The 24,033-nt window shown below is 36.9% G+C and overlaps 1 protein-coding gene across 10 annotated transcripts in view; it reads left to right on the plus strand.

Moving 5' to 3' along the window:
• Positions 1-1,346: 1,346 nt before the first annotated feature.
• The window catches only part of TTC23L (tetratricopeptide repeat domain 23 like), a 44,207-nt gene continuing 21,520 nt past the window's right edge, over positions 1,347-24,033 (plus strand). For 2 of the 10 annotated variants that reach the window (XM_016431620.2, XM_016431621.2), the window contains exons 1-6: positions 4,081-4,155; positions 6,099-6,288; positions 7,801-7,924; positions 18,450-18,606; positions 19,916-20,044; positions 22,241-22,418. In XM_016431620.2, the coding sequence (XP_016287106.1) occupies positions 4,088-4,155; positions 6,099-6,288; positions 7,801-7,924; positions 18,450-18,606; positions 19,916-20,044; positions 22,241-22,418 (846 nt within the window). In that variant the 5' untranslated portion in view covers positions 4,081-4,087. The other 8 variants (XM_007487474.3, XM_007487475.3, XM_016431619.2 and 5 more) reach the window with 8 other exon arrangements.

Raw genomic sequence — 24,033 nt, forward strand, 5'->3', positions numbered from 1 at the left:
CACTTAGCCCAGTGCATTATGCATGGCCAGCATTTCGTGTTTATTGGCTGGCTGGCCTTATTACTATTGCCTGGGACAAAGTCCACCTTCGCCAAATAGTGGAGAAGGTGCCTGCTATGAGACTGATTTGAGGGAGGTCAAAAAGCTTTCCCTTCCCAGACCTCTCTAGCAAAATTCCCCACTGAACTCTGAAATTCCCCCTATTAGCAATACATTCCTTTATGTTAAATCATTGCCTCCAGAAGATAATCTTTGGTACTATGGAGCTGACTTGGAGTCAGTAGCCCTGAGCTGAACCTTAGGTGTTTCACCATGGGACTAGCTGTGTGACCTTGGGCAATTTTTTTGACTTTTCTTGTAGTCTCCTCCCTGCATAAAATAAATATAATGCTTGTGCCACTGGCAAATTTTGGTTTACTAATCAAATTAAGAAATACAAAGGGGGCAGCTGGGTAGCTCAGTGGATTGAGAGCCAGACCTAGAGATGGGAGGTCCTAGGTTCAAATCTGGACTTAAACACTTCCCAGCTGTATGACCCTGGGCAAGTCACTTGCCCCCCATTGCCTAGCCCTTACCACTCTTCTGCCTTGGAACCAATACATAGTATTGACTCCAAGACGGAAGGTAAAGGTTCTAAATTTTAAAAAAAGAAAGAAAAAAGAAATGCATGAAAAGCAGTTCTTCAAATAAAAAAACGAACAGTTGTCATCCTTTACAATAAATACAAACATCACTGTGAAGGGATAAACAGTCCTGGAGACATATTTGAACTGGAGCTATTTTTTCTGGGTTTCCAGAATAGAGTCTAGAATCCGAGCTTCAGTTAGGAATGGAGTGAATGCAGATTGCTGAAAGCTAAGAGCGGTTAGGCAGTGATCGCTAAAATCAGATGTGCCCACTTTGCTTGCTCTTATTTACTACCAATTCACGTGGTACTCCCTCTTCTTACTTCGACGAAGAGTGCCTTTTTGGAACAGCTCTGGGGATTTGGAAAGAGTGACCACGGGAGCATGATTTATGCTCGCGTCATTCCTGCACCCCACCCAAAGAAGCAGTCTGGGGACAGGAAAGGGTGGGAAGTGGGGCGCTGGGCCAGAGGCTGGTATCGTATCCAATCCAGTCCCACTCAGTTTCCTCCAGTTGCAAGCCACAAGTGGAAGAGTTGTGCTTGCTCTCCCGCTGGCAAGCGGGGGCAGCCCCACCCTTGGTTGCCACGGCAACCGCCAAGATCGCATTTTGTGTTCCGGGAGCCCCCGAAGATCCGGGCTTCAGCTGCCGAGGCGTTCTGTTGCCTTAGTAACACCATTGTCCTTAAGGATTACGGAAAAAAGGGTAGTTTGTTCCTTAGAGTTCTCTCACTCCGCCGGCTCGGAGCATGCGCTCTCCCGGTGGCAGAGTGCCCTGACATTCCCACGGGAAACCAGGCTGCCCCATAAGGAAACAGCTTCACCCCTCCTCCCACCTTCCTGAATCCCTTGGAGCCGGGAAGGATATTTTTTTGATTGTTTGTTTCCACTGTCTCAATCAGGTAATCAGCGACCCCTTACTCAGAGACGCGTCAGAAAAGGGGTTGTGCTCCCGCGGGTCTGAGAACTCCTATCCCTTCACCCCCGGGAGAAACCTGCCCGGGGCCTGAATTGAGGGACCCTAAAGCAACCGCAGGTGAAGAAAGAAAAAGAGAAAAAAAAAACCCGAGACTGAACCCCTCCCCCGCTACCTCCCCAAAATGGGATTTCCGGGAGGGATTTCCAAGGTTATTTATGATTTCACCATACAGCATAAAAGAGACCATCATCATAACTGACGTTTCTGTAGTACTATAAAACCTTTATTTTTTTACAAAACATCTCATTTTCACAACAGGACTATGGGGTAGGTACTATAGGTATTCTTATCCCCGTTTTACCAGTGAGGAAACTGACATGACCGGTAAGTTAGAGACAGGTTTTAGGGCTTTCGGACTCCAAGTCCAGGCTTCAAGGTTACTTCACTGTCCACTACTCTGTGTTTCTTCTCCCAGAGTATGGCTTATGAGTTTGTATTATTTCTAGTTTTATTAAAATTACTTATACCTCAATACTTAAAGGACCCATTTCCTCGGGGTGAGTGCACTTCTCATCAACAGCGGGTTGCAGCCACTTTATTACCTTAACTGGATGGTCTTCATCTTATTTGACATATGTTCATCACTGGGTTTCTCTCTCTCTCTCTCTCTCTCTCTCTCTCTCTCTCTCTCTCTCTCTCTCTCTCTCTCTCTCTCTCTCTCTTTCTTTCTCTTTTTGTCTGCCTCTCTCTCTTTCTGCTGTCTTTCTTTACTTCAGACACTCTCTCTCCTTGTCTCTGCCTCTCTTTGTCTCTCATTCCCTCCTGCTGTATCTCATGCTCCAGTGGCGGAACTACTACCAGCAAAGCCAAGGTCATCTCAAAACTCCATGAAGAACTGGAATGGATTATTAGTGCAGGTTTATAATTACTATAATAAATAATGAATAGTAGTCATTAATATAATGAATAGTTATGACAGCTCACATTTATGTAATTCAGTAAGATTTAAAAATTACTTCCCTTTATGACAACAACGAAGTAAGTCATGGAATCATAGGATTTTTATCTGAAGGAAACTTTACCTTTGTTTTATGCATTATTATTTTTTTTATTATTATCCCCTTTTACAGGTTACAAAACTGAGACTTAGAGAGATTGAGTGACTTACCCTTGGTCACCTGCTCATAAAGCTCTTTGACTCAAAACCAGGTTTTCACACTAAATTATAATGAGTGATTAAAAAAGACCAGATTTAACATTCTCTGAATTTATGTGGGAAAAGGAGAGGCAAAATGGTTTCAGTGGATAGTATGCTGAATTTGGAGTCAGGAAGAATTGGGTTCAAATCCCATCTCTGACACACTTCAGAACTTAGGTAAGTCATTTTTTCATCAGTTTTTTCATCCTTAGACAACTCTCAAATAATACAAATTGTAGAAAAATTTTTCCCATAAAGAAGAAATCATGGATTATTAACCACATGTCCTCCAGTGGTATAGTATTATTCAAGGATCTGTGATTAACTTCATCTGAATGATCAGAATTTATTAATGTTATGTTTAGAAGGCAGTATGGACAATGGAATATTCATTGAACCTGGTGTCAGGAGACCTGGGTTTAAATTCTACTTTGGATACTTCCTTGATATCTGACTATAGGCAAGGAAAGTGCTTATCTTCACAGAATCTCAAAGTGTGAGTAGTGAAATAGAGAAAATAAAATAAAGTCCTAACTCTGCTATTCTCTGTGACCCTGGGCAAGTCACTTCATTTCTTTGTAACTCAGAGGAAAATAAGAATTGGACTAGATGACCCAGAAAGTCCTTTCAAGCTCATAGTTTTCTGTTTTCCTCCCTGCTCAAGATGGGTAATCAACTATAGAAAAGTGGAATAATTGGTTATATTTATCTATTTCAGTTTTATACAGGCCTTCCTTCCACTGTCCCAAATTAGCCAATGAAATGACTGATTTAAATATTCCTGTGACTTAGATGACTCATGATCTAGCTATAAGTGTGCTGGGCTTTAAAGCAAAAAAAAAAAATTAAGTGGAATGTCTAGGAATAAGTAAAAAATCATAATGGGATTTTAATTCTAAAGGGTTGTTCCACTTGCCTTCTTAATTTTATTTCATGACAGTGCCCATGAATATCCATAAAATATATTTTGTAACATGTTATAAAATATGTAATATAAATATAATTATAGTTATATAGCTATAGTCACATATTTATAGTTATATAATGTATATAATTACAGTAATCTATTATATAGCATTATATAGCTATACTTTTAGTTCTCTTTTATATGTAATTATAGCTACATATGCCTATATAGGTACACAAATATGCATATATACATACAAACATACATGTGTATATTTCTAAAATTCTGCATGAGCCATATGCATTATATTTTTCACGATGTCTCTCAATTGATAATTGGCTACAACTGATGGCAAGAGAAAAGAAGTGCAGGCTCCTCCTACACATCTCATAACCAGACCTTGACTTTAGGCAGTTGTGCTTCTCTGTAGGAAGAAGATGCGATCTAGCCCTATCTATATCCCTACTGAAGTCAGCAATACAACCTGGGACTACTGTTTCCACATGTAAGCAGAACAGACCTTTGTAGCCACAGTAATTCACGAAACATGGAATGGGACCTCCCACTCATGAAAAATCTTTGGTGAGAAGTTTTCTATGAGTAGTAGATGCTGTGAATCTATAGCTCTCCTGTATCTTTATTCTTCCTACTAAACCCCACTTGGCATCAGCAAAGTATTAATATTTGGTTTGGGTCTCTCAAATTTGTGACCCATATACAATTTTCAATGGAAGAACCAATTTTTTTCTCAGTATTTATGTCCTGAGTCAGTGGAAAGAATGTTGACCCTAGGGTTAAGAGACTCTGAGTTCAAAAACTGCTTTCTGGTGATTGCTATCTATGTGACCTTGGGCAAATCACTTAAATCCCCTTGGCCTCTTGGTTCACTCATCTATAAGTTGAAGGTAAGTAAAGAGAACATGGTCTAGATCAGTAGTGTCAAACTCCAGTAGAAATGGGGCCACTAAATTAATTGTATGAGTTGCATAATGGCTTAGGAAATCATGTATTGATAATTTATGTTTTATTGCATTTTTATCACCTGCACATCTCTGTTCTCCCATGATCATCCAAAGACTATTGAGCATATCTCAACAATCATATCGGTTATAAAATATCCAGGTCCCTCTCCCCTTCCTATTTTAATTGATAGTTTTCTGTAACAGCATCTACTAGTTTCCTTCAGAATGAGGGCTCTAAAATGATACTTTGAATTCTTGGTGAATCTTTTTTGTCTTTTGAGCTCTAGGTCTAGATTCACTTTTTCTTTCCACATCAGTCTGCTGGAGGTCTCCACAACATTTGTGCTACCTCTCACCCCTATTACAGTGCAGAACTTTTTTTTTTATTTCTGCTTCTAAACTCTAACAAACCTCACTCCAACTATTAGAAAAACATGGTCTTTTGTGGTTGAGACATCACTGAAAATGTCTTTTGTCAATTATGACACATAAATGATTATTTTATGCAAGAAACAAAATACAACTGCAGACCACCTGAAGAACCATTATTGACACCATCACTTTGAAAAACACTGGCTTGTGATGGGGGCAACTATAGGTGGCTTAGTTAATAGAGAGCCAGGCCTGCAGATGGGAGGTCCTGAGTTAAAATCTGATCTCTGACACTTCCTGTGTGCCTCAGGGCAAATCACTAACCCCCCCCCTCCCCCATTGCCTGGCCCTAACCATTCTTCTGCCTTTGAACCAATGTACACTATTGGTTCTAAGACAGAAAGTAAAGGGAGAAAGAGAGTGAGAGAGAGAAACAAAGAAAAAGCCAGTGACTGAATCAGGTGAATTAACTTTCCAGGACCCCTTATCAAATTAATTTGTAGAGATTTTAAATAGTTATCTTGGGCCACTGCTCCAGAATGTCTTGATTTTCTCATTATTTTTTTAGAACCTTGTCTCCTACTGTCCAAGCAAAAAGATTATATGGTTATTTCAATGAGTTAAACTAAATACCTGTTTTTTAAAATAACATTTAATTTTTGCCCAATTACATGTAAAATAATTTTTAACATTTAAAAAACATTTTTGAGTTCCAAATTCTCACCCCTTCCCTGAGACAGTAAGCAATATTATATACATTTTGCATATACAATTATGGATAACTTTTCCATCTGAATGCAGTTTTGAATCATCAGTCTCGATGCCCTAGTCTGACTCTTTTAGAAAGATATGTAGACATAATCTACAATTTGCTCATGGGGAATTGTGGCCAGAGAAATGAAGTAACTTGCACCCAGGCCACATAGATAAAAGTATCAATGCTTTCTTCATTATTAAGATATATACTTCCTTAAATTAGACTATGAATTGTATTTTATATGGCTAAGTAGCCCTACTTACTATGAAATGCCATCTTCTTCAATTTAAACAATCTAGTTTATATAAGCTAAATTTTGAATCAGCATCTTCCAGAAATGTGCTATGTTATCATTAGGGAAAAGGAAACAAGGACATTGGTTGCTGAGCAGAGGAGTGAATCAAATCCTAGTGATGAATTTGGAGATAGTGAAGACAAAGAAAATGAAACTGACAAGGTAGCAAAGAATGCAGACTACATGTCTGTCCCAAAGGAGAAATTAAACAAATCACAGAAAAAAGCCGAGTCGTTGATTAAAGCAAAAAAGGTAAAGAATAAAAACAAGTCTTACTAGCTTAGCTTTTTGGTTTACATCTTTAAATTATTTTCGTAGTTGTTTTTATAGTTGATTAAATGGGTCTGTAGTATAGAGCTCCTGAGAATATTTGTGTTCCCCATCACCAAACTCAGAAACAAATTTGGGGTTCCTTTTTTCCCCTTTAGTCGTGTTGGTCTTTCATCTTCTCATCTCTATCAGTATTGATCATGAGCAGCAACAAGGCCAAGTTAATCAGGCTAAGAGGTCAGAACCAGGAAAGCAGAAGGGCACAGGACAGAGTCCTTGATGGCCAAAGTTGGGGATGAAGATTCCTTTAGTTAATTAGGATCATTAGAGAACTAATGGCCTAGAAACCTAGGATCTGTCAAGGCAAAGATGAACAACAAGGCATTAGTAAGCAAGCTAAGAGCACTCTCAACATTCAGGAGCCCAAGAATAAAACAGGCAGTCAGCATGTAGATGTAGATCAGTAACCCTGATCTGGGACAGGTTTTACTTAATCAGAGAAGTTCTTCTCATAAAATCACAGACTTGGGGCTGTGAGAAACTTTAAAGTTCATCTAACTCAACTCACTCATTTTATAGATAAGGAAATTGAGACTCAAAGGGTCAGAATGACTAAAGAGGGAGGGAAGTGGTGGGGCTGGGGTGTGAACCTTTTTCCCTTTCTACATTCAGCCCTCTTTCCATTACCTTGTACTATCTCAATATACTTTCCTGGCCAAGCATTAATAGTAAATAAATCCAGATCCCTCTTAAGACAAAGTAGAGGATTTATGAAAAGAGTCTTGTCCTTGTCCTTGAATTGGTCTTCTAAGATTTCACAATTTGGGGTTAGAAGGACACTTTCCTGAGATAGACAAGTACCATGTGATAAAATCAAGACTGGAATATAAGTCTTTGGATTCCTAAAATCCTGAACTGCTTGCAGAATACCAAGGCACAGAAACATATATCAATTGTTGCAGTCAATATATGATTATTTGTTAGATCATTTCATTACCTTCAAAGCTATGAACCAAATGAATTGAAAAGGAAGCCACCCAGTACTTGTACTTGCTCCAAAGGAGCAGAGATCTTCGACTTTGTTCTCACTTTCATAGTTACTAATAGAGAAGAGATTTAATGATGCTCAACCTAAAAATCAGGGAAGCAATGCATCAAAAATCTAAGTGACTTTGTTTCAGATCTGAATATCCATGGTTCATGTTTTTAAAATAAATATGTACCTATTTTTCTTGTAATAAATTTTACCAAGAATTAAGAGGAATTTAGATTTTTAACAGCAAGCTTGCTGTACCCCGTCAAAGTGGGTTTCTTCTCAAACTGACAATGTTTAGGTTTTAAGCCAATGAAGAACCAGTTAACATGAAACTTAAAAAAAAAGAGAGATTTGGGTTGATTGTTGCCATGTAGTCCTTCGATGAGGTGGGAGGACCACTAGGCAGCTTTGCTTTTTTACGACAAACATAATAATGGTTTCTTATTTATTCTTTTCAGAACTGCCAGGCAAACCAGGAACTGATTCGCTGTGTTACATTTTCCCGAATTGTTTTTGGAACCGAACACTGGAAATATGCCCAAGCATTAACCAACCTGGCTTATGGATACCTGACACTGAGAGGTACTCCATGTCATTGCTGGGGTTTAGTCAGCAGCAGGATGGGTCAGAATGGATATGGCTGAGACCTGGAAACCAGGCAGACCAGGAGAACAGAATACATCTCAGAGGGAGGCAATAGGAAGATGTTCACTTAGATGATGTTGGAGAGCTCCTGCTACAGGCATACTTTTCAGTAGGTGGGGCAGAGCCTTGCAGACTTGTCAACAGGCAGAGGTTTGAACAAGAGGGGCAGCAGCTATCAGGGACACATAATTTCAGGGGTGGGATTTTATAAAGTCTCTGGTAAGGGTCAAGAGAAGGAAATCCAAGGATCCCAGTGCTAATGGTTTACGACGTGAAGTTAAGTTTGGGATGAAACAGCAAGATGGGATTTGGTCCTGTGAAACAAGAGCCTAAAGTCAGAGCACAATCAGCAGGCACTGTAAATATCATTGCCCAGGGATGGGATTGGGACCAGAGTCTGGGGTAGGGTGGAACCTCCATGTTAGGTAGCCCTAGCTGTGAAAGTTTGTGAGTTATCAAGGCAGATCATTACATTTGACCTCAGTTATATGAAGATCAATGCCTTTGAGAGTGTTTAAAACAGTTTTCTTTCCCAGTCATCAGTGTTATGTAGAAACAACTCCAGAAGTACAGAATAGGAGAGATGTAGCCTAGGTTTTAACTGATTCCCCAAGTGTTCAATATGAACCAACATTGTGACATGGCAGCCAGGATGAATTTGATATCAAGCTTTATTAGTGAGAAATACGATATTCATAATTCAGCATTTTGCACATCCAGCATATTGTAAGTGCTTAATTTTTTTCATTACTTTTCATTTGTTAATATTCTTTGATATTGATTAAAGTAGGAGGTAGTTAAATTGTCCAACCATATCTAAGGTTTCTTCTTCAGTTCTGTCTAGAGGAATATGGAAAGTGAAGTGAGGAGACTTGAAATTATGTCACATGAATATTTGTCTAAAGAACTGGGAATATTATAGAGAATGAAAGACTTAGAGGAGATATAACTGACTCCAAATAGTTGAAGGTCTATGATGTGGAAGAAAGATTTCATAGTCTGTGTGGTTTTCAGAACTAGGATTGATGGAGGAAACTTACAGAAAGGCATATTAGCTCAATAGAATGGGAATTTCCTAATATTAAAGCTGTCCAAAAGTAAAGTTGGCTACCTTGTGATTTCCACATTACTGTTCATTAGAATTACTAAATTCAGAAAAACTTCATGTATTCAAATTTTTATTTGGGGGTAGTTGCAGTCTTTCCATTCTTTTTACACTTTACTCTTCAACACATCCATCCAATGACATTGGCCTCTTGGCCATTCCATGAATGACATGCCATTCTTGGTTCTTGGCAGTCTCTGATTTTTTCTCCATGCCTGGAATGCTCTCCCTCCATCACTCCAACTACTGGCCTCTCTGGCTTCTGCTAAATTAACTAAAAATCTCACCTTCCATAAGAAGTCTTCCCCAACTCTTAATTCAAATGCCTTTCCTCTGTTAATTATTTCCTATTTATCTTGTATGTAACTTGCTTTGTATATATTTGGTTACATTTTGTCTCTCCTGTTAGATTGTAATCTCCTTGAGGGCATAGTCTGTCTTTTGCCTATTTTTATATCCCCAGGGCTTAGTTTAATGCCTGGCACAAAATAGGCACTTAATAAATGTTTATTGAATAATTGCAACATTTCCCAATTACATTTTAATCTGGTACAGGCTGCACTCAACAGTTTTGTGGTAGCAAATGTCCTGAATTTGACCTTTTTGGATTAGAGAATTTCTAAGGCCCACAGTTTGGCATATATAACACTATTTAATGAGATTAACTACATCTTAAACCTTCTAAGGCAAAAACTTCTAAACCCTTTCATTGTAGTTTGTTGGTCATGCTTGTGTCAGAGTAAGAAGAGCTGATGAGAACCTATAGAATGTTAGATAAATTAAAGGGAGGAGAAATGAAACTAGAAGAAAGTTGAAGCAACTAGGTGTGAGAAAGTGATGCCTTATATTTTTAAGGTGGTAGTAATGAGAATAAAGAGGAGAGTGAGTAGAAAACATTTTTTATGAAATACCAACCAAGATTTTTGACCCAGGAAATATGTAAGTTCTATTCTAATTATTAATGAAAATTATTGTTGTAGGTCCATGTCAACTTAGAAGCTAAGAGCATTAGCAAATTTTTCAGAAGCCTCACAAAGTCTTTTGAAATAAGCACTCTCTAGAACCTTGAAGAAAAAGCACTGTGGCAAACATTCAGTTTTAGCAGGTAGAAGGAGAAAGAGAACCTAGTGAAAAGAGAGAAGGGAGAATATACCAAAGTATAGAGAACCAAGATAATAGAGGCAGAGAAAGCAAGGAAAAAGAAAGTATCCCTAGAAGAAGATGATAAATAATCGTATTTGCTATAAAGTACAAAAGAGACAAGAAGGATGAGAACTGAACAGAGTTAACAATGCTCATGATTAAGTTTCCCATGATTTTCAAAAGAAGTTTCAGGTTTGGAAGTTAGAGTTCAGGTGACTGAGGAGAGTGAGTATAGTAAAGAAGTAGAAATAGTTGGTGTATACCACTCATTCAGTTTTAGCTATGAAAGGAGAGGAGAAAATAAGGAAGTTAAAAAGATTTGTTGTTCAGTTGCTTTTCAATCATGTACAATTCTTCCTGACCCCACTTGGGGTTTACCACTTGGTAAAGATAACTGGAGTGGTTTGCCATTACCTTCTTCTAGCTCATTTTACAGGAAACTGAGGCAAACATGGTTAAGTAACTTGCCCAGGGACACAAAATAGTAGGTCTGAGGTTGGATTTGAACCGTGGAAGATGTCTTTCTGACTCCAAGTTCTTTCCCTTGTACTACTTAGCTGCCCACAGGGATTAGCTGGGTCAACAGAAGGATTTCTCAAGATAGTGGAGATACCATGTTTCTAGACTAATAAAAAAGGCTCCAGTGATCAGGAAGAGACTGAAAAAGCAAGAGAAAAGGAAAAATCGATGAATCAAGGAATTGGGTGAATTTAAGGAAAGCCTTTGGGGTGAAATAAAGCTAGTTAAGGTTTTGTAGGAAACAGAATTACCTTGTTACCTATAAATCTGAGGCAATAACAATAATAGAATGAATGGTACTTCAGTGAACTGATAAGTGGCATGCTCTTTTGATTCTAAAATCCAGGACTCTTTCCACTACTTCATACTCAACTGGAATGTGCCACTATGTAGTGACATAGGATATCAAGGGTATGACATTAGTTGAGCAGGAAAGAAGCCTCAATCTAGAAAAGGATTCTTTGGTGGAAAGGGCAGAGAACAGAAATGCCTTTCCTTTTTCAGTAGTGGGCTGCATGTATTTATGAGCATTTATAAGTGCCTATGAGTGTTTTTACAACCCTCCTAGAGTGTTACACTCTTAATCACTGGAAGAGGCTAATAGGGTAGAAAGAGAAAGAAGACTGGCAGAGTGAGATCCTTGATCCCACTGATACATTTAGACATTTTTTTAGCCCACAAAAGTAAATAAACCATGAACTTGTGAGGCAATGCTGCCATCTAGGGTTTTTTCTTGCTTCCATTGCTAACTAGGGAAAACTTGAAAAAGGCAGGCCATGCTTACATTTTGCTTGCTAATTATTAGGTGATTTATTAGGAAGTATGTTTTGAGCAATTCTAATGTCAGAACTACACAAACCACAGTTAAGCATCACATAAGGGGCATAAAAAATGAAACCTACCTTAATAGAACCATAATTTTGATTGGTTTAACACAAACCCATGAAAAATGTATCGGTGAATTATAGAATGTTAAAGTTGGGAAGCACTTTCTAGTCTGACTCCTTGGCCAATGCTTGAACCCTCTCAGAGTTATCTCCAACAAAATGTCATCCCACTTCTACTCATCATCATCTCTAATGGGTATCTCACCGCCTTATGAAGTATGCTCACTTATTCCATTATTGGACAATAATAATTGTAAGAAAATTCTTCCTTATATTAAGTTGAAATCTGCCTCTCTGTAACTTCCATGCATTGGTCCTTTACTTCCTTCTGGGATAAAGATGCAATCTTTATATTTATTTATAAATTTATGTAAAATGATATAAGAATATAAAATAAGAAAAAAATGTCTATCTGAAGGAGGGTGAAAAATATACACTCTGTAGATTCTGCATATTGGACTAAATACCCAATAATTTTTAGAGAATGGTTCTCCTGATTTAGCTCACTTCACTTTGTATCAATAAATGTCTTTCCAGACTTCTTCTGAAACCATCCCTCTTATCACCTCTTATTTGAAATATTGCTGGGTCAAAGGGTATACAGTTTTATAGCCCTTTGGGCATAATTCCAAATTTTTCTCCAAAATGGTAGGGTCAGTTTACAATTCCACTAAGTGCATTAGTGTACCAATTTTCCCTCATCTCCTCAAACATTTGTCATTTTCCTTTTCTGTCATATTAACCAATTGGATAGGTGTGAAGGTGGTACCTCAGAGCTGCTTTAATTTGCATTTCTCTAATAAATAATGATTTAAATCATTTTAATATGACTATGTAGATATCTTTGACTTCTTTTTTTGAAAACTATCTTTCATATCATTTGACCATTTATCAATTCAAGAATGGTTTGTATTCTTATAAATTTGTCTGTTCTCTATATATTTGAGAAATAAGGCCTTTATATCAAAAGTAGTGCTTTAACCACCACCACCCATTTTCTGCTTTCCTTCTAATCTCAGCTGCATTGGTTTTGTCTGCATAAAAACTTTTAAAAATTAATGTAATTTGGATTGTTATGATATTCAATTATATTTAAAATTGATATTATTTCATACCTATGATATCTTTTAGAAAAATGTAGTTTCCTTGATTATCTCTTTTAATCAAGTCTATTTTTGCTTTTGCTTTGACTGAGGTCATATTTGTTATCCCTGCTTTTTTTTTTTACTTCATTTGTAGCACAACATATTATGTTTTACCTTTACCTTTATTCTATGTGTGGCTCCCTGCTTCAGGTTTGTTTCTTGTTAACAACCTATAGGATTCTGGTTTTTAATCTACGATGTTATCTATATCTGTTTTATGGGTGAGTTCATCCCATTTACATTCACAATTATGATTACTGTGCATTTCCTGCCATCTTACTTTCTCCCTAATTATCTTTCTCTTATCAACATTTCTTTCCTTGTTTTTCTTCTGAACTGTCCAGGTTCTCCAATTATTTTATATAGAAGCTACTAAATTCTGTGTTATCCTGCCTGTGGTTCCATGCTATTTGAATTTCTTCTTTCTGTCTGATTACTATGAATATCTTCTCCTTGGCCTGGGAGCTGTGGAATGTAGCTATAATATTCCAGAGAATTTTCATTTTGGGATATCTTTTAGGAGGTGAATAGTGGGTTCTTTCAATTTTTATTTTACCCTCTAGTTTTAGGATATCCAGGCAATTTTCCTTGGTAATTTCTTGAAACATGATGTGTTGGCTCTTTTTTTAAAAAAAGAATTATGGCATTTAGGTAGTCTAATAATTCTTAAATTATCTCTCCTTGATCTATTTTGCAGGTAAGTTGTTTTTCCAATGAGATATTCCACATTTTCTTCTATTTTTTCCCATTCTTTAATTGTTTTTTGATATCTCATAAAGTTACCAGCATCCATTTGCCCAGTTCAAATTTTTAAGAAATTACTCTCTTTTTTGAGTTTTTGCACCTCCTTTTCCTTTTGGCCAATCCTACTTTTTAATGAGTTCTTTTGTTCATGGAATTTTTTCTATACCTCTTATCATTTGACCTATTCTATTTTTAAAGGTTATTTTCTTCAATTTTTTTGTGCCTCTTTTACCGACTTGTTGACTCTTTTTTCATGACTTTTTCATAGCTCTCATTTCTTTTCCCAATTTTTTTTCTTATTTGATTTTTAAGATCCTTTTTGAGATCTTCAAAAATTTCTTTTTGGGTTTGAGACCAATTTATATTTTTCTTTGACACTTTGCATGTAGTTATTTTGACCTTGTTACCTTTTTCTGGGTTTGTATTTTATTCTTCCCTATCGCCATATTTAATTTATATGGCCAGGTTCTTTTTTTTTTAATTTGACCATTTCCCAGCCCATTTTTTTACTTTTAACTTTATATTAAAGTTGGACTCTCTTCCTGGGGTAGAAGAGGCACTGTCTCAAACTTTAGGGCTTTTTTTTTTTGGCTGCCTTTTGCAGAGCTAATTCTAGGAACCTATAAGTTTTCAGTTCTTCCAAGGTGGTATGATCTAAGGAGAGGTGTAGTTACTGTTCTCCTGGCATTCGCCCATGTCTATGAGCAACTATGAGCACTCTTTTCTACCCTGGGACTGCATTCAGGGATCCTGCTACTGTTAATACTCCTCCTTGCCCTAAGACTGTGACTCAGAACTTCATACAGGCAATGCAACAGAGTCCAATTCTCTAGTGACAACAAAGGATCCCTGTTTAATCTCCTTCTGACCAGTTGTCTGAGTCCCTTGCTGTCTGTGAGCTGAGAACTCTGGAAGCCTCCACTGAGGATTCAGTTGTCCCCAGTGTCTGCTTGCTGGGTCTCAGTCTTTTCTGCACTATACTCCACTCTCATCCCAGCAAGACAGATCCTTCCTGCTGACCTAAGTTGTCCCAGGCCATAAAATCAGTTCACCCTATTCTTTTGTTTGTTTTGCTGCTTCAGAATTAATTTTTTTTATTAATCAATTTATTGTTTGAAGGGAAGTTTGGTAGAGCTCATGCAAGTTCCTGCCTTTATTCCAACTTCTTGGCTCCACATCCTATCAAAGTAAATTAGTACAGTATAATAATAATGTCAGTATAATAATTGACAATAATATAATTGTCAATACTGATATGATTCAATTCCTCTAGGAATATGTCCCCTCACTGATTACCAAATGATGATATCACATTGACAGTGCCAACAATTAAATCAATGTCAATAGCTTATCTAAAAACTATTATTCTTAGCACCTTTTGTAACTTTTTGGGGGGGAGTGGCCACCTTTTGACAGTCACTGAAAAAGTGAAAGGGGGTCATATTGTATTTTCCTTTGTTTAGGAGTTTCCATGGAAAAAGGATCAATCCACTAGTGTGGCCAACCTACTAGTGATAAACCTTTTAAACATATCTAAAATGACCTTGAGAAAGCAATGAGTTTGTCACCAGCATTGCACTTAGTATTTTTCACTATGGTAGAACCTGACAGAAATTACAATCTGTTGGCCTAGCCTTCAAGAACCAAAGTGTAAAATACTAAATGGAAGAGTAATTTATAGATCGTATTGGAGAAACAAATAAAGAACATGTTGAGGTTTTTTTTAATGCTTCCACAGAAAGTAAGAAACACAATTTCAATTGGACATTCAGTCATCTCATATTGAAATATTCCTGACAAGTTTTTGTAACAAATGCTGCCATGAAAAAAATCATGATTATACATCATCATATGTTGCAGAAGATATATAAAAGAGAACTTCTTATTTCTTTCCCCTAAATCCATCTCCATCCTTCCTCTTTAACTTCCCTATTACTGTCAAAGCCTCCCCCAATGCCTCTTTAAGTTATACAGGTTTGAGGTGCTTAGAACCACCATCTTCTTTTCCCTAAGCCCCCATATAAAATAATTTGCCAAGTTTTGTCAATTTAATAAGCACAGTATCTCTCACATTTATCACCTTTCTGCTTTAAAAAAACATCATAGCCCACATAGAAGGATGAATAGTAGAAAGAGCTTTCAAACATATTAGTTTATAGAAATGCAGATATATAAGCCAGAACAAAGGAGGAGAAATGTTAGGTATGTAACAGCTAACACATAATATCAACTCATTAGAACAGCAATATTTGGGAAAGGTCTTTTGTCAAAGATATTGGAATGGTTTGCCATTTCCTTCTCCAGCTGATTTGACAGATGAGAAAACTAATACAGAGTTAAGTGACTTGCCCAGGATCATACAGCTAGTGCCTGAGACCAGATTTGAACCCGAGAGATAAATTTTCATGACTCCACATCAAGTATTCTCTTACCAAATTTGTCACCTAGGTGCCCCAAGAACAGCTACATATTAAAGGTGATACTATGGTCTGGCCATTTTCCCTCTATTTTGGCAGGGCAGGTTATCATTCAATAAATATTAATGAAAATTAGTATGGATAGAGAGCTGTCCTCAGAGCATGTACAACCTTGGTCAAAGTCTTCTGGTAAATATAGGCCGCGTGCCCCTAGAAAAGTCACTTAACTTCTCAAAACTCTAAAACAATGTTCTAAGACTATAAATTGCTAAGAAGGTGCCAATACACATTTAGAAGATATTTCTTGATAAGGGAGTTCTTTATTCCAGCCAAATCACAGGACAGTTCTGTCCTTTATCTTTAGACATAACTAGCATCCATGGTTGGAAAGCTTACAGCATTGGCAACTATTATTGCTAAACCATTATTAAATCCTTTTTGAGAAATCATAAAGGTATTATTTATGATCTTTCAATCAACTGGTCAAACTAACATTTATGAATGATAATAGCTAACATTTATATTTAAATATATAAGTCAGCAGATTTCTATTATAATATTTAATTATATCTATACATTTAAAGTTAAAAAATCTTTACATATACCATCTCATTTGATCTTCCTACCAACCCAGTGAAGTAGCTGCTATAGTATTATTTCCATTTTATAGAAGAATAAACTGAGACTAGGAGGATGTAACTTATAAACACAGTTTAAAAGTCTGAGAAAGAATTTTAACTTTGTCTTCTTATTTTGTGAGCCCAATAGTCTATCCATTATATCAAGTGGCCTCATATTTAGCATTTAAAACCCTTCAAAACCTGGCCTCAATCCAATTTTCTAGTCTCATGACATTTTACTCCCTTTCTTATATTCTATGGTTCAGATAAACTGATCTTTCTGTTTCTAACATATGACATTTTATCTCATGTCTCTGTGCATTTCCCTTCAGAACTTCATGCCTTCAATGTCCTTACTTTTACCTGGTTTCTTTCTTCCTTCCTTCCTTCCCTTCTTCCCTCCTTCCTTCCTTCCCTTCTTCCCTCCTTCCCTCCTTCCCTTCTTCCTTCCTTCCTTCCTTCCTTCCTTCCTTCCTTCCTTCCTTCCTTCCTTCCTTCCTTCCTTCCTTCCTTCCTTCCTTCCTTCCTTCCTTTCTTTCTCTCTTTCTCTCTTTCTCTCTTTCTCTCTTTCTCTCTTTCTCTTTCTCTCTTTCTTTCTTTCTTTCTTTCTTTCTTTCTTTCTTTCTTTCTTTCTTTCTTTCTTTCTTTCTTTCTTTCTTTCTTTCTTTCTTTCTTTCTTTCTTTCTTTCTTTCTTTCTTTCTTTCTTTCTTTCTTCCTCCTCACTTTCTGTATTAGAATCAATACTGTATATTGGTTCTAAGTCAAAAGTGCAATAAGGGCTAGGCAATGGAAGTTAAATGACACACACCTAGAAAGTATCTGAGACCAAATGTGAACTCAAGACTTTCCCATCTCTTGGCTCTCTATCCACTAAGCCACCTAGTGCCCCATTCTGACTCCTTTTCCACAAATATGTTTATATCACCTTTTCATGCCCTAAACTCCCAGTCTATGGCCCCTATATCTTATTTGGTGATTGCTTTAGCCACCTGATACCTCTGGCTCTGGCTCTTGCCAAGCTTTAAATCATTCCCCCAAACTTCTCCCACAACTACAGAGTGTATTTCATTATAGTTCCAGCAATGAGGTGTGGGGTAGGGTGGGGAAGAGAAGAGACTTTTGATGTTACGTACTTGTGTAGTTCCTTATAGATCTTGGGTTATCAGGCAGAGGTAATGTTTTAATGAGGGAGAAACTGACTTTTAAAAAACCACATAGTGTAGAGAAAGCATTTTGAAAATGGAAGATTGGAAATGTTTCCATTGTTAGGCGATTTTGTTGGCAAAGATGGTGTATTTCACCAACAAAAAATATTGTATCTATATACTCTAAAAACTTGGGGAAAAATTTCTCATCTACTTTCAAATCTTCCAAATGAACAACAGCAATGGGTTTTGAAACCAAATGTTAAAAATATAAAACAGAACAATCTTCAGGTTAGTTTATAAGAATAACTCCTTGATATCAAGGAAAATGGAAATTTCTTAACCATGTTTCAAAAAATATTTTGATAATTCAAAGACAGGATTGAAAAATGAGTATTATGATTTAATAATCACCACTAACAACATACTTCCACATTTTGAGCTTTTTGTCTTTATGAAGTATTTTTTTAGCCATGATAACCATTAAACTAAGTATTGAAATAGACTGAAGTTAGAATAATATGTAGGCACATAACTTATAAAAATGATGGGGGGAATACTCAAAGAATTTTACTAAGTTGTAGTTAATTTGAAAAGTTTGGAAATCACTCACTGCTTTATGCCTCTATATCACTGTAGTTACTTTCTTGCTCTCTAATGGAATTTTCTTTTATTGAAGAGTATTTCTATGTTCTCTCCTCTTTTCCTTGTTTCCTCTCCTCTACCTCTGTCCTAGAACTTCCTGCTCAGGCAAAACAACATGCTGAGTCTGCAAAGAATTCCCTGCTTACATGGAAAGGCTCAGCAATCTCAGAGCTGGATAAGAAGGAGATCCTTGGCACATTGGTGGTATTATACTATACTCTGGGGATGGCAGACCTCATGCAGAACCAATATCCTTTCATGTCTAACTATGTATTTAAAAATCAGCCATGGTATGTAGTATATCAAATCAACCACATTACTTCTGTAAGGATTTCACTTTTGTCCAATCCTCTGAGAATTTCACATGCTAAAGAGTATAACAGGAGTTGGTGGGAAGAAACAAATGAGAGTTTATTATTTGAATCCCAAAGAATTATAGCTCTGCTCTAATTGTTCAATCCTCCATCTCTTTCTCTATCCCAAAATCATTGGAATTATGATCCAGTCATCAAATTAGCAGCTGTGTCAAGTTGTTACCATGATGAATCCTTACCCCATATATTTGGTTAAAACCCTCTGGGTTTCCCTTGTTACTGTGATGCTCTACCCAATCATGGAGCCTTACATGGAATAAAGATTTGCTTCAACACTAGGAAGGATTGATGAGGAGGGGGTGTCATTTTAAAAAGTTTGGTTATTATGATGCTCTATCTATAGATATGTCCCTAATATTTCCTTTGAAGTCAGAATTTAAAATGAAGTGGACACAAGTCTACACAGGGCACAGGGCAAAGTCCTGCCCCTTCAGGTACCTACAGCTGGAACTTACTGTTACAACCCTTGCTGGAGATATGAAGTATCTATGATAATGCTGAATTCTGTTGTCCTAAGTCCATGCATTCTATTAGCACTATTTGGTCGTCCCCCCAAGGCCCTAATTTCAAGCAAGCACAATGTAAATGACTAATTTATATGAGATGTACAGTAACCTTCTATGGTATTGTCATCCAGGATCTTTAAAGTTTAGAAAAAAATGAAGGAAATGGAAAGTTAGCTGGCTCTTGGGGGGAGTTTTTACCTCTCCCATCTCCAATCCTCCAAATACTAAAAATATCAGATAGAAGCTTTATTCTTTTTAACTAGTGCTTATTTAGAATTTGTCAGGAGTTTATTCAATTTTAAATTTCTTTCATTTATAGTTCACAGAAAACTAGTTTGGTATAATGACAAATTGTATAATGACAGTGTAAGTCCTCTAAAGGAAAACATAAGTGGACTTTGCCTAAAAGCTTATGGTTTTCTTTCACTCCTCTAAGCTCCCTCCTCTTACTGCCCATTTTAGGTAGCCATCAAAGGAAACCCATGTGCTTTACCTGCTAAAGATTTCTTCCATATGAACCTATTAGCAGGAAGAATGGAGAAGCCCAGGAAGTAGTCAATTACAAGGTTTATCCTGTTGACCCAATAGACAACTGAAACATTTTGGTTTTTTCTCAAATGTTGTACCTAGCTGTGGAAATTGGTTTTCATTCTTTCAATTTTCCTCAACTGTTTTACTGGCAAGGAAGCTTATTACAACCTTCAAAAGTCTGAGAAGAGCATGGAAGAATTGTGGGAATGTTGTGATGGGGCCACAATTAGAGAATTAAAAATCTCTGAGAAAGACCTTATAATTGCTTTGGGCAGGTAAACACTAGACTTAGAGAAATTTAGGATTTTTGATGGGCCTATACATACATAATCACTCCATATTATCCCTGTGGAATAACAATTTTTTAAATTCGTATAATAAATTAAAAAAAACAAGAAATCAAGACTTATTTTGGAAGATATATTTTTCTAAATTACCTTTCTCTTTTGTATTAAATTGAAACTAGTAAATGCAAAAAGAACATTATTGTGGTCAGATGATTTAGAACTAGAAGGGACTTTATAAGCTACAATTTGACCTGATCATCCTTATGATGTGAGGTTTTAAGAGATGGATTTGCCAGGGTCATATAGCTACTAAATAACAGAGACAAGATTTGGACTCAGATTCTCTGACTCCAGTGTGCTTTCTACTATGTTATTATTCGATAATCCCTCCCATACCTCCACCCTCCCCCAATACATTTAATAAAGATGGAAGTTAACATATTCAATTTAAATAGGTTAAATAAGTCTGCATAGGAAAATGCAGTTCATGGAACAGTGTGAAGGAACAAGTAGGACCTGAGCATAGTTGGATGAAGAGATTCTCCGAGATTTGTAGGCTATTCCTAATAAGAGCAGGACCAGTTGGTTAATTTGTCAGATAAGAAGATCCAGTCACCAGATTCACAGCTCTGTAGCAAATTGTTACAATGATGAATACTAACATAGATAAAAATCTATTCCTTCCTCCCTGATTTTTTGTTTATTTTCACATGCTTTTATCAAATCTATTTCCCAAAGTCTTAAGGTAGTTGAAATGGGAAGTATATAAATGAGGGGCAAATAAATGAAGTAAATGTAGCACTTCTGCTTATTCTCTCTAGACAAGAACAAACCAAGAAGAGCTGAGTCAGCTGGGAAGTTTTGGAAACACAGGAATGCTTAGAACTAAATTAAGCTGAGCTCAGAGGTGCCTAGACACATCTGCTGTACATATACTATTGTCTCAAAGGAAAGTTGTTTGGGTGATCTGCTAACAAAAATGACAGCTAGTTTCATGCCACCCCATCTCCTTTAAAAAAAAAAAGGGACAAAGGAACTTGTGTTCATTTGGAGACTTGACTGTTAGGGTTCTGTCTATCTAGGTGGTTATTACCTCCACTAAAGCCTCCCCATGAACCTTTGTAAGATAGTAATTTCTACCTCAGTTGAGAAATGGAGCTTAGAGCTAGAACAAGATATGTGTATACTTTGGGAAGTTTTAAAATTGTATCCCCTTGGGTTTTACTAGTTACCAAATGAAGACTTCAGGCCTATACTGTAACATGCACACACACATACACAATATACTTGTGAATCATGCAGAGTAGACTTTTGGAAAATTCAGAGGATTTGATATCAGAGAGGCTGATTTCTGTTCCTAAATCTGGGTTTCTGGGTGTGTGACACTCGCTAATTTATCTGTGTCAATTTCCTTATCTATAAAATGGAGTTAGACTCTAAATGGTCTCGTAAGTCCCTTTCAGGTCTAAATCCTTTTTTAAAAGCCTATGCATATTTAAAAAATATTAAATATTATATTTATATATATAAATAAAAATAAAAATATTTTTTAAAATGATAACATACCTCTTTGCCATCCTCATGTATTACATTTTAGCCATTTAAATGCTTTGCCTAATGGTAGTCCCAGTTTCAGTGGAATAAACAAAAGGATCAAATGTGAAAATATGTGCTAATTGCTTCCAAACTTTAAAGTGCTATATAAATGCTAGCTATTATCATTAGCTGTTAATAAGAAAGCAAACATTAGCAAGTGCTTAATAAATATATGTCAAGGAATAAATAAATATGCATTGAATTGAATTGGACCATTCAACTGTGAGAGTCACTAAGGCTTCTAAATAATGGCCAAGCAGAGCAGTGTTTCCCTGGAAAGGCTGATTAGCTGAGATTTGTTTTGATGTTCTGATGGGGAAAGTGATGTGGTTTCAGTTGACTGAGATCACCAAAGTATCTGAGATTCCCCCAGAGTACACCAGAGAGTTGAAAGATAATGCTACTGTTACCATGAAGTCAATGGTAATTGTACCCTTGTAAACAACTAAGTCTTGAGCCTTTCCCTATTCCCCATGGTGGGTCTATGTCAGAAGAAATGAGCTTTGGATAAATGCATGACTTTAGGAGCTGTTACTGCCCATGAAGCTTGTAATTTGTAGCATATTTTCCCCTCTATTTTCTGAGCAGAGCTTGTTTGCAACTTCATCGGTTGAACTTGGCTGTGAGTTACTTTGAAAAGGCAATCTCCCATGTTATCACTTCCAAGGGGGATTCCACATCAGAACTGATTAGCTTATATCAGGAAGCTGCCCAGGTTGAACAACTCAGGAAAAACCATGATCGAGCCATTGAACACTTGCTACAGGTAAGTGAATTGGTTAGAACCCTAGATTCTTCCCACCTGGCTTTCGTAGCCATAGTGGTAGGGAACCCCTAAGAGACCTGCAATAAAGATTAGAATTTTCTCTGTTCTGATCATTTGACAAGTCCCAAACCTGCTAGAGGATACTTTCATCAGCTTCTCATTTATTCACTGAGTAGAGGGAATGATTTCAGAATGAAACCCAGTGTGAGAATGCTGCCTGACTGGATTTAGGTCAGTTGTGGTCATTAATATAAAGAAAAGACCTTGAGGACTAGATGACAACTCTTCATTTCATAGATGATGAAACCAAAGCTTGAAGAATTTAGGTTATTTGCCCAAAAAAACATAGGTAGTGTCAGAGGCAGGATTTAGTCTAATAACTCTAGAATCATAGTTCCAAATGAGATAATATTTGAAAAAGTGCAAAATACGTGTTGTTCAGTCAGGTCTGATTCTTTGTGACCTATAGACTCCACACCACCTAGCTACCCACAACATATAGTAGGTACTAGATAAATGCTTATTTTCCCTTTCCTTTTCCATTCAGCCATGTTTTCTACTATCTAATAATAAACTAGAAGCCCGGTTTGTACTTTCCCAACAGAAAAACTAATTGGTAACAACTAAATTTAAATTTACAGCAAATAGAAGACTTCTAAAGTAATAAGTCATGATAGTTTGGGGGCAGTTCTATCACTTGTCCTTTAATCTAGTTTCTGGTTACATTTCCAGATATAAGGATATAATGACAAATGTTTACCTAGAGTTAACTAATTTGTCCACATTCCAAGAGAAGCAAAACCGTGGAAAAAACAGTGGAACTTCCTCATGAGAAAAGTTTTGAGAACTTTTATAGATTTACTGCCTGAAGTCTGGGAGATTACATTTCACCCTTCCCCCAAATTCTCAGCAAATGGTGGCACTGGTCCTCATCAATGGTATTCCCACAACCGAATGGTTTAGGTTCCCTTGTTTTCCAGTTCCATTTAGCAACTAAATGTTGTACTAACTTTTTTTTTTTTAAACCCTTACCTTCCGTCTTGGAGTCATTACTGTGTATTGGCTCCAAGGCAGAAGAGTGGTAAGGGCTAGGCAATGGGGGTCAAGTGACTTGTCCAGGGTCACACAGCTGGGAAGTGTCTGAGGCCAGATTTGAACCTAGAACCTCCCGTCTCTAGGACTGGCTCTCAATCCACTGAGCTACCCAGCTGCCCCCTTGTACTAACTTTTACATAGAAATTTTTACCTCAAAAGGTATAATCACAAACGTACAATTTATTCCTCTAGTACACAAGAGGAATAATCCTTTCCCCCACCTCCTACTGCCTTAGTTCAGGGAATATCCAGAGGATTAAGTTCATAGTTTATGAAAACATATATGTGTGTATATGTATACATGTGCACATATGTAAAATGCTACCTTGCATTTTATTCCAAGATGATCTTTGGTGAGCCACAGGAGTTCTCTGGGGAGAAGAGAAGGATGTAAGCATTTATTAAGCACCTGCTTTATGCCATTACTATGCTAAGCACTTTACAAATATCTCATTTGATCCTCATAACAATCCTGGGAGTTAGGTGCTATTAGCGTCCTCATTTTATTTTTGAGGAAACA

The sequence above is a fragment of the Monodelphis domestica genome, chromosome 3, assembly GCF_027887165.1.
Source record: "Monodelphis domestica isolate mMonDom1 chromosome 3, mMonDom1.pri, whole genome shotgun sequence".
NCBI classification, from domain to species: Eukaryota; Metazoa; Chordata; class Mammalia; order Didelphimorphia; family Didelphidae; genus Monodelphis; species Monodelphis domestica.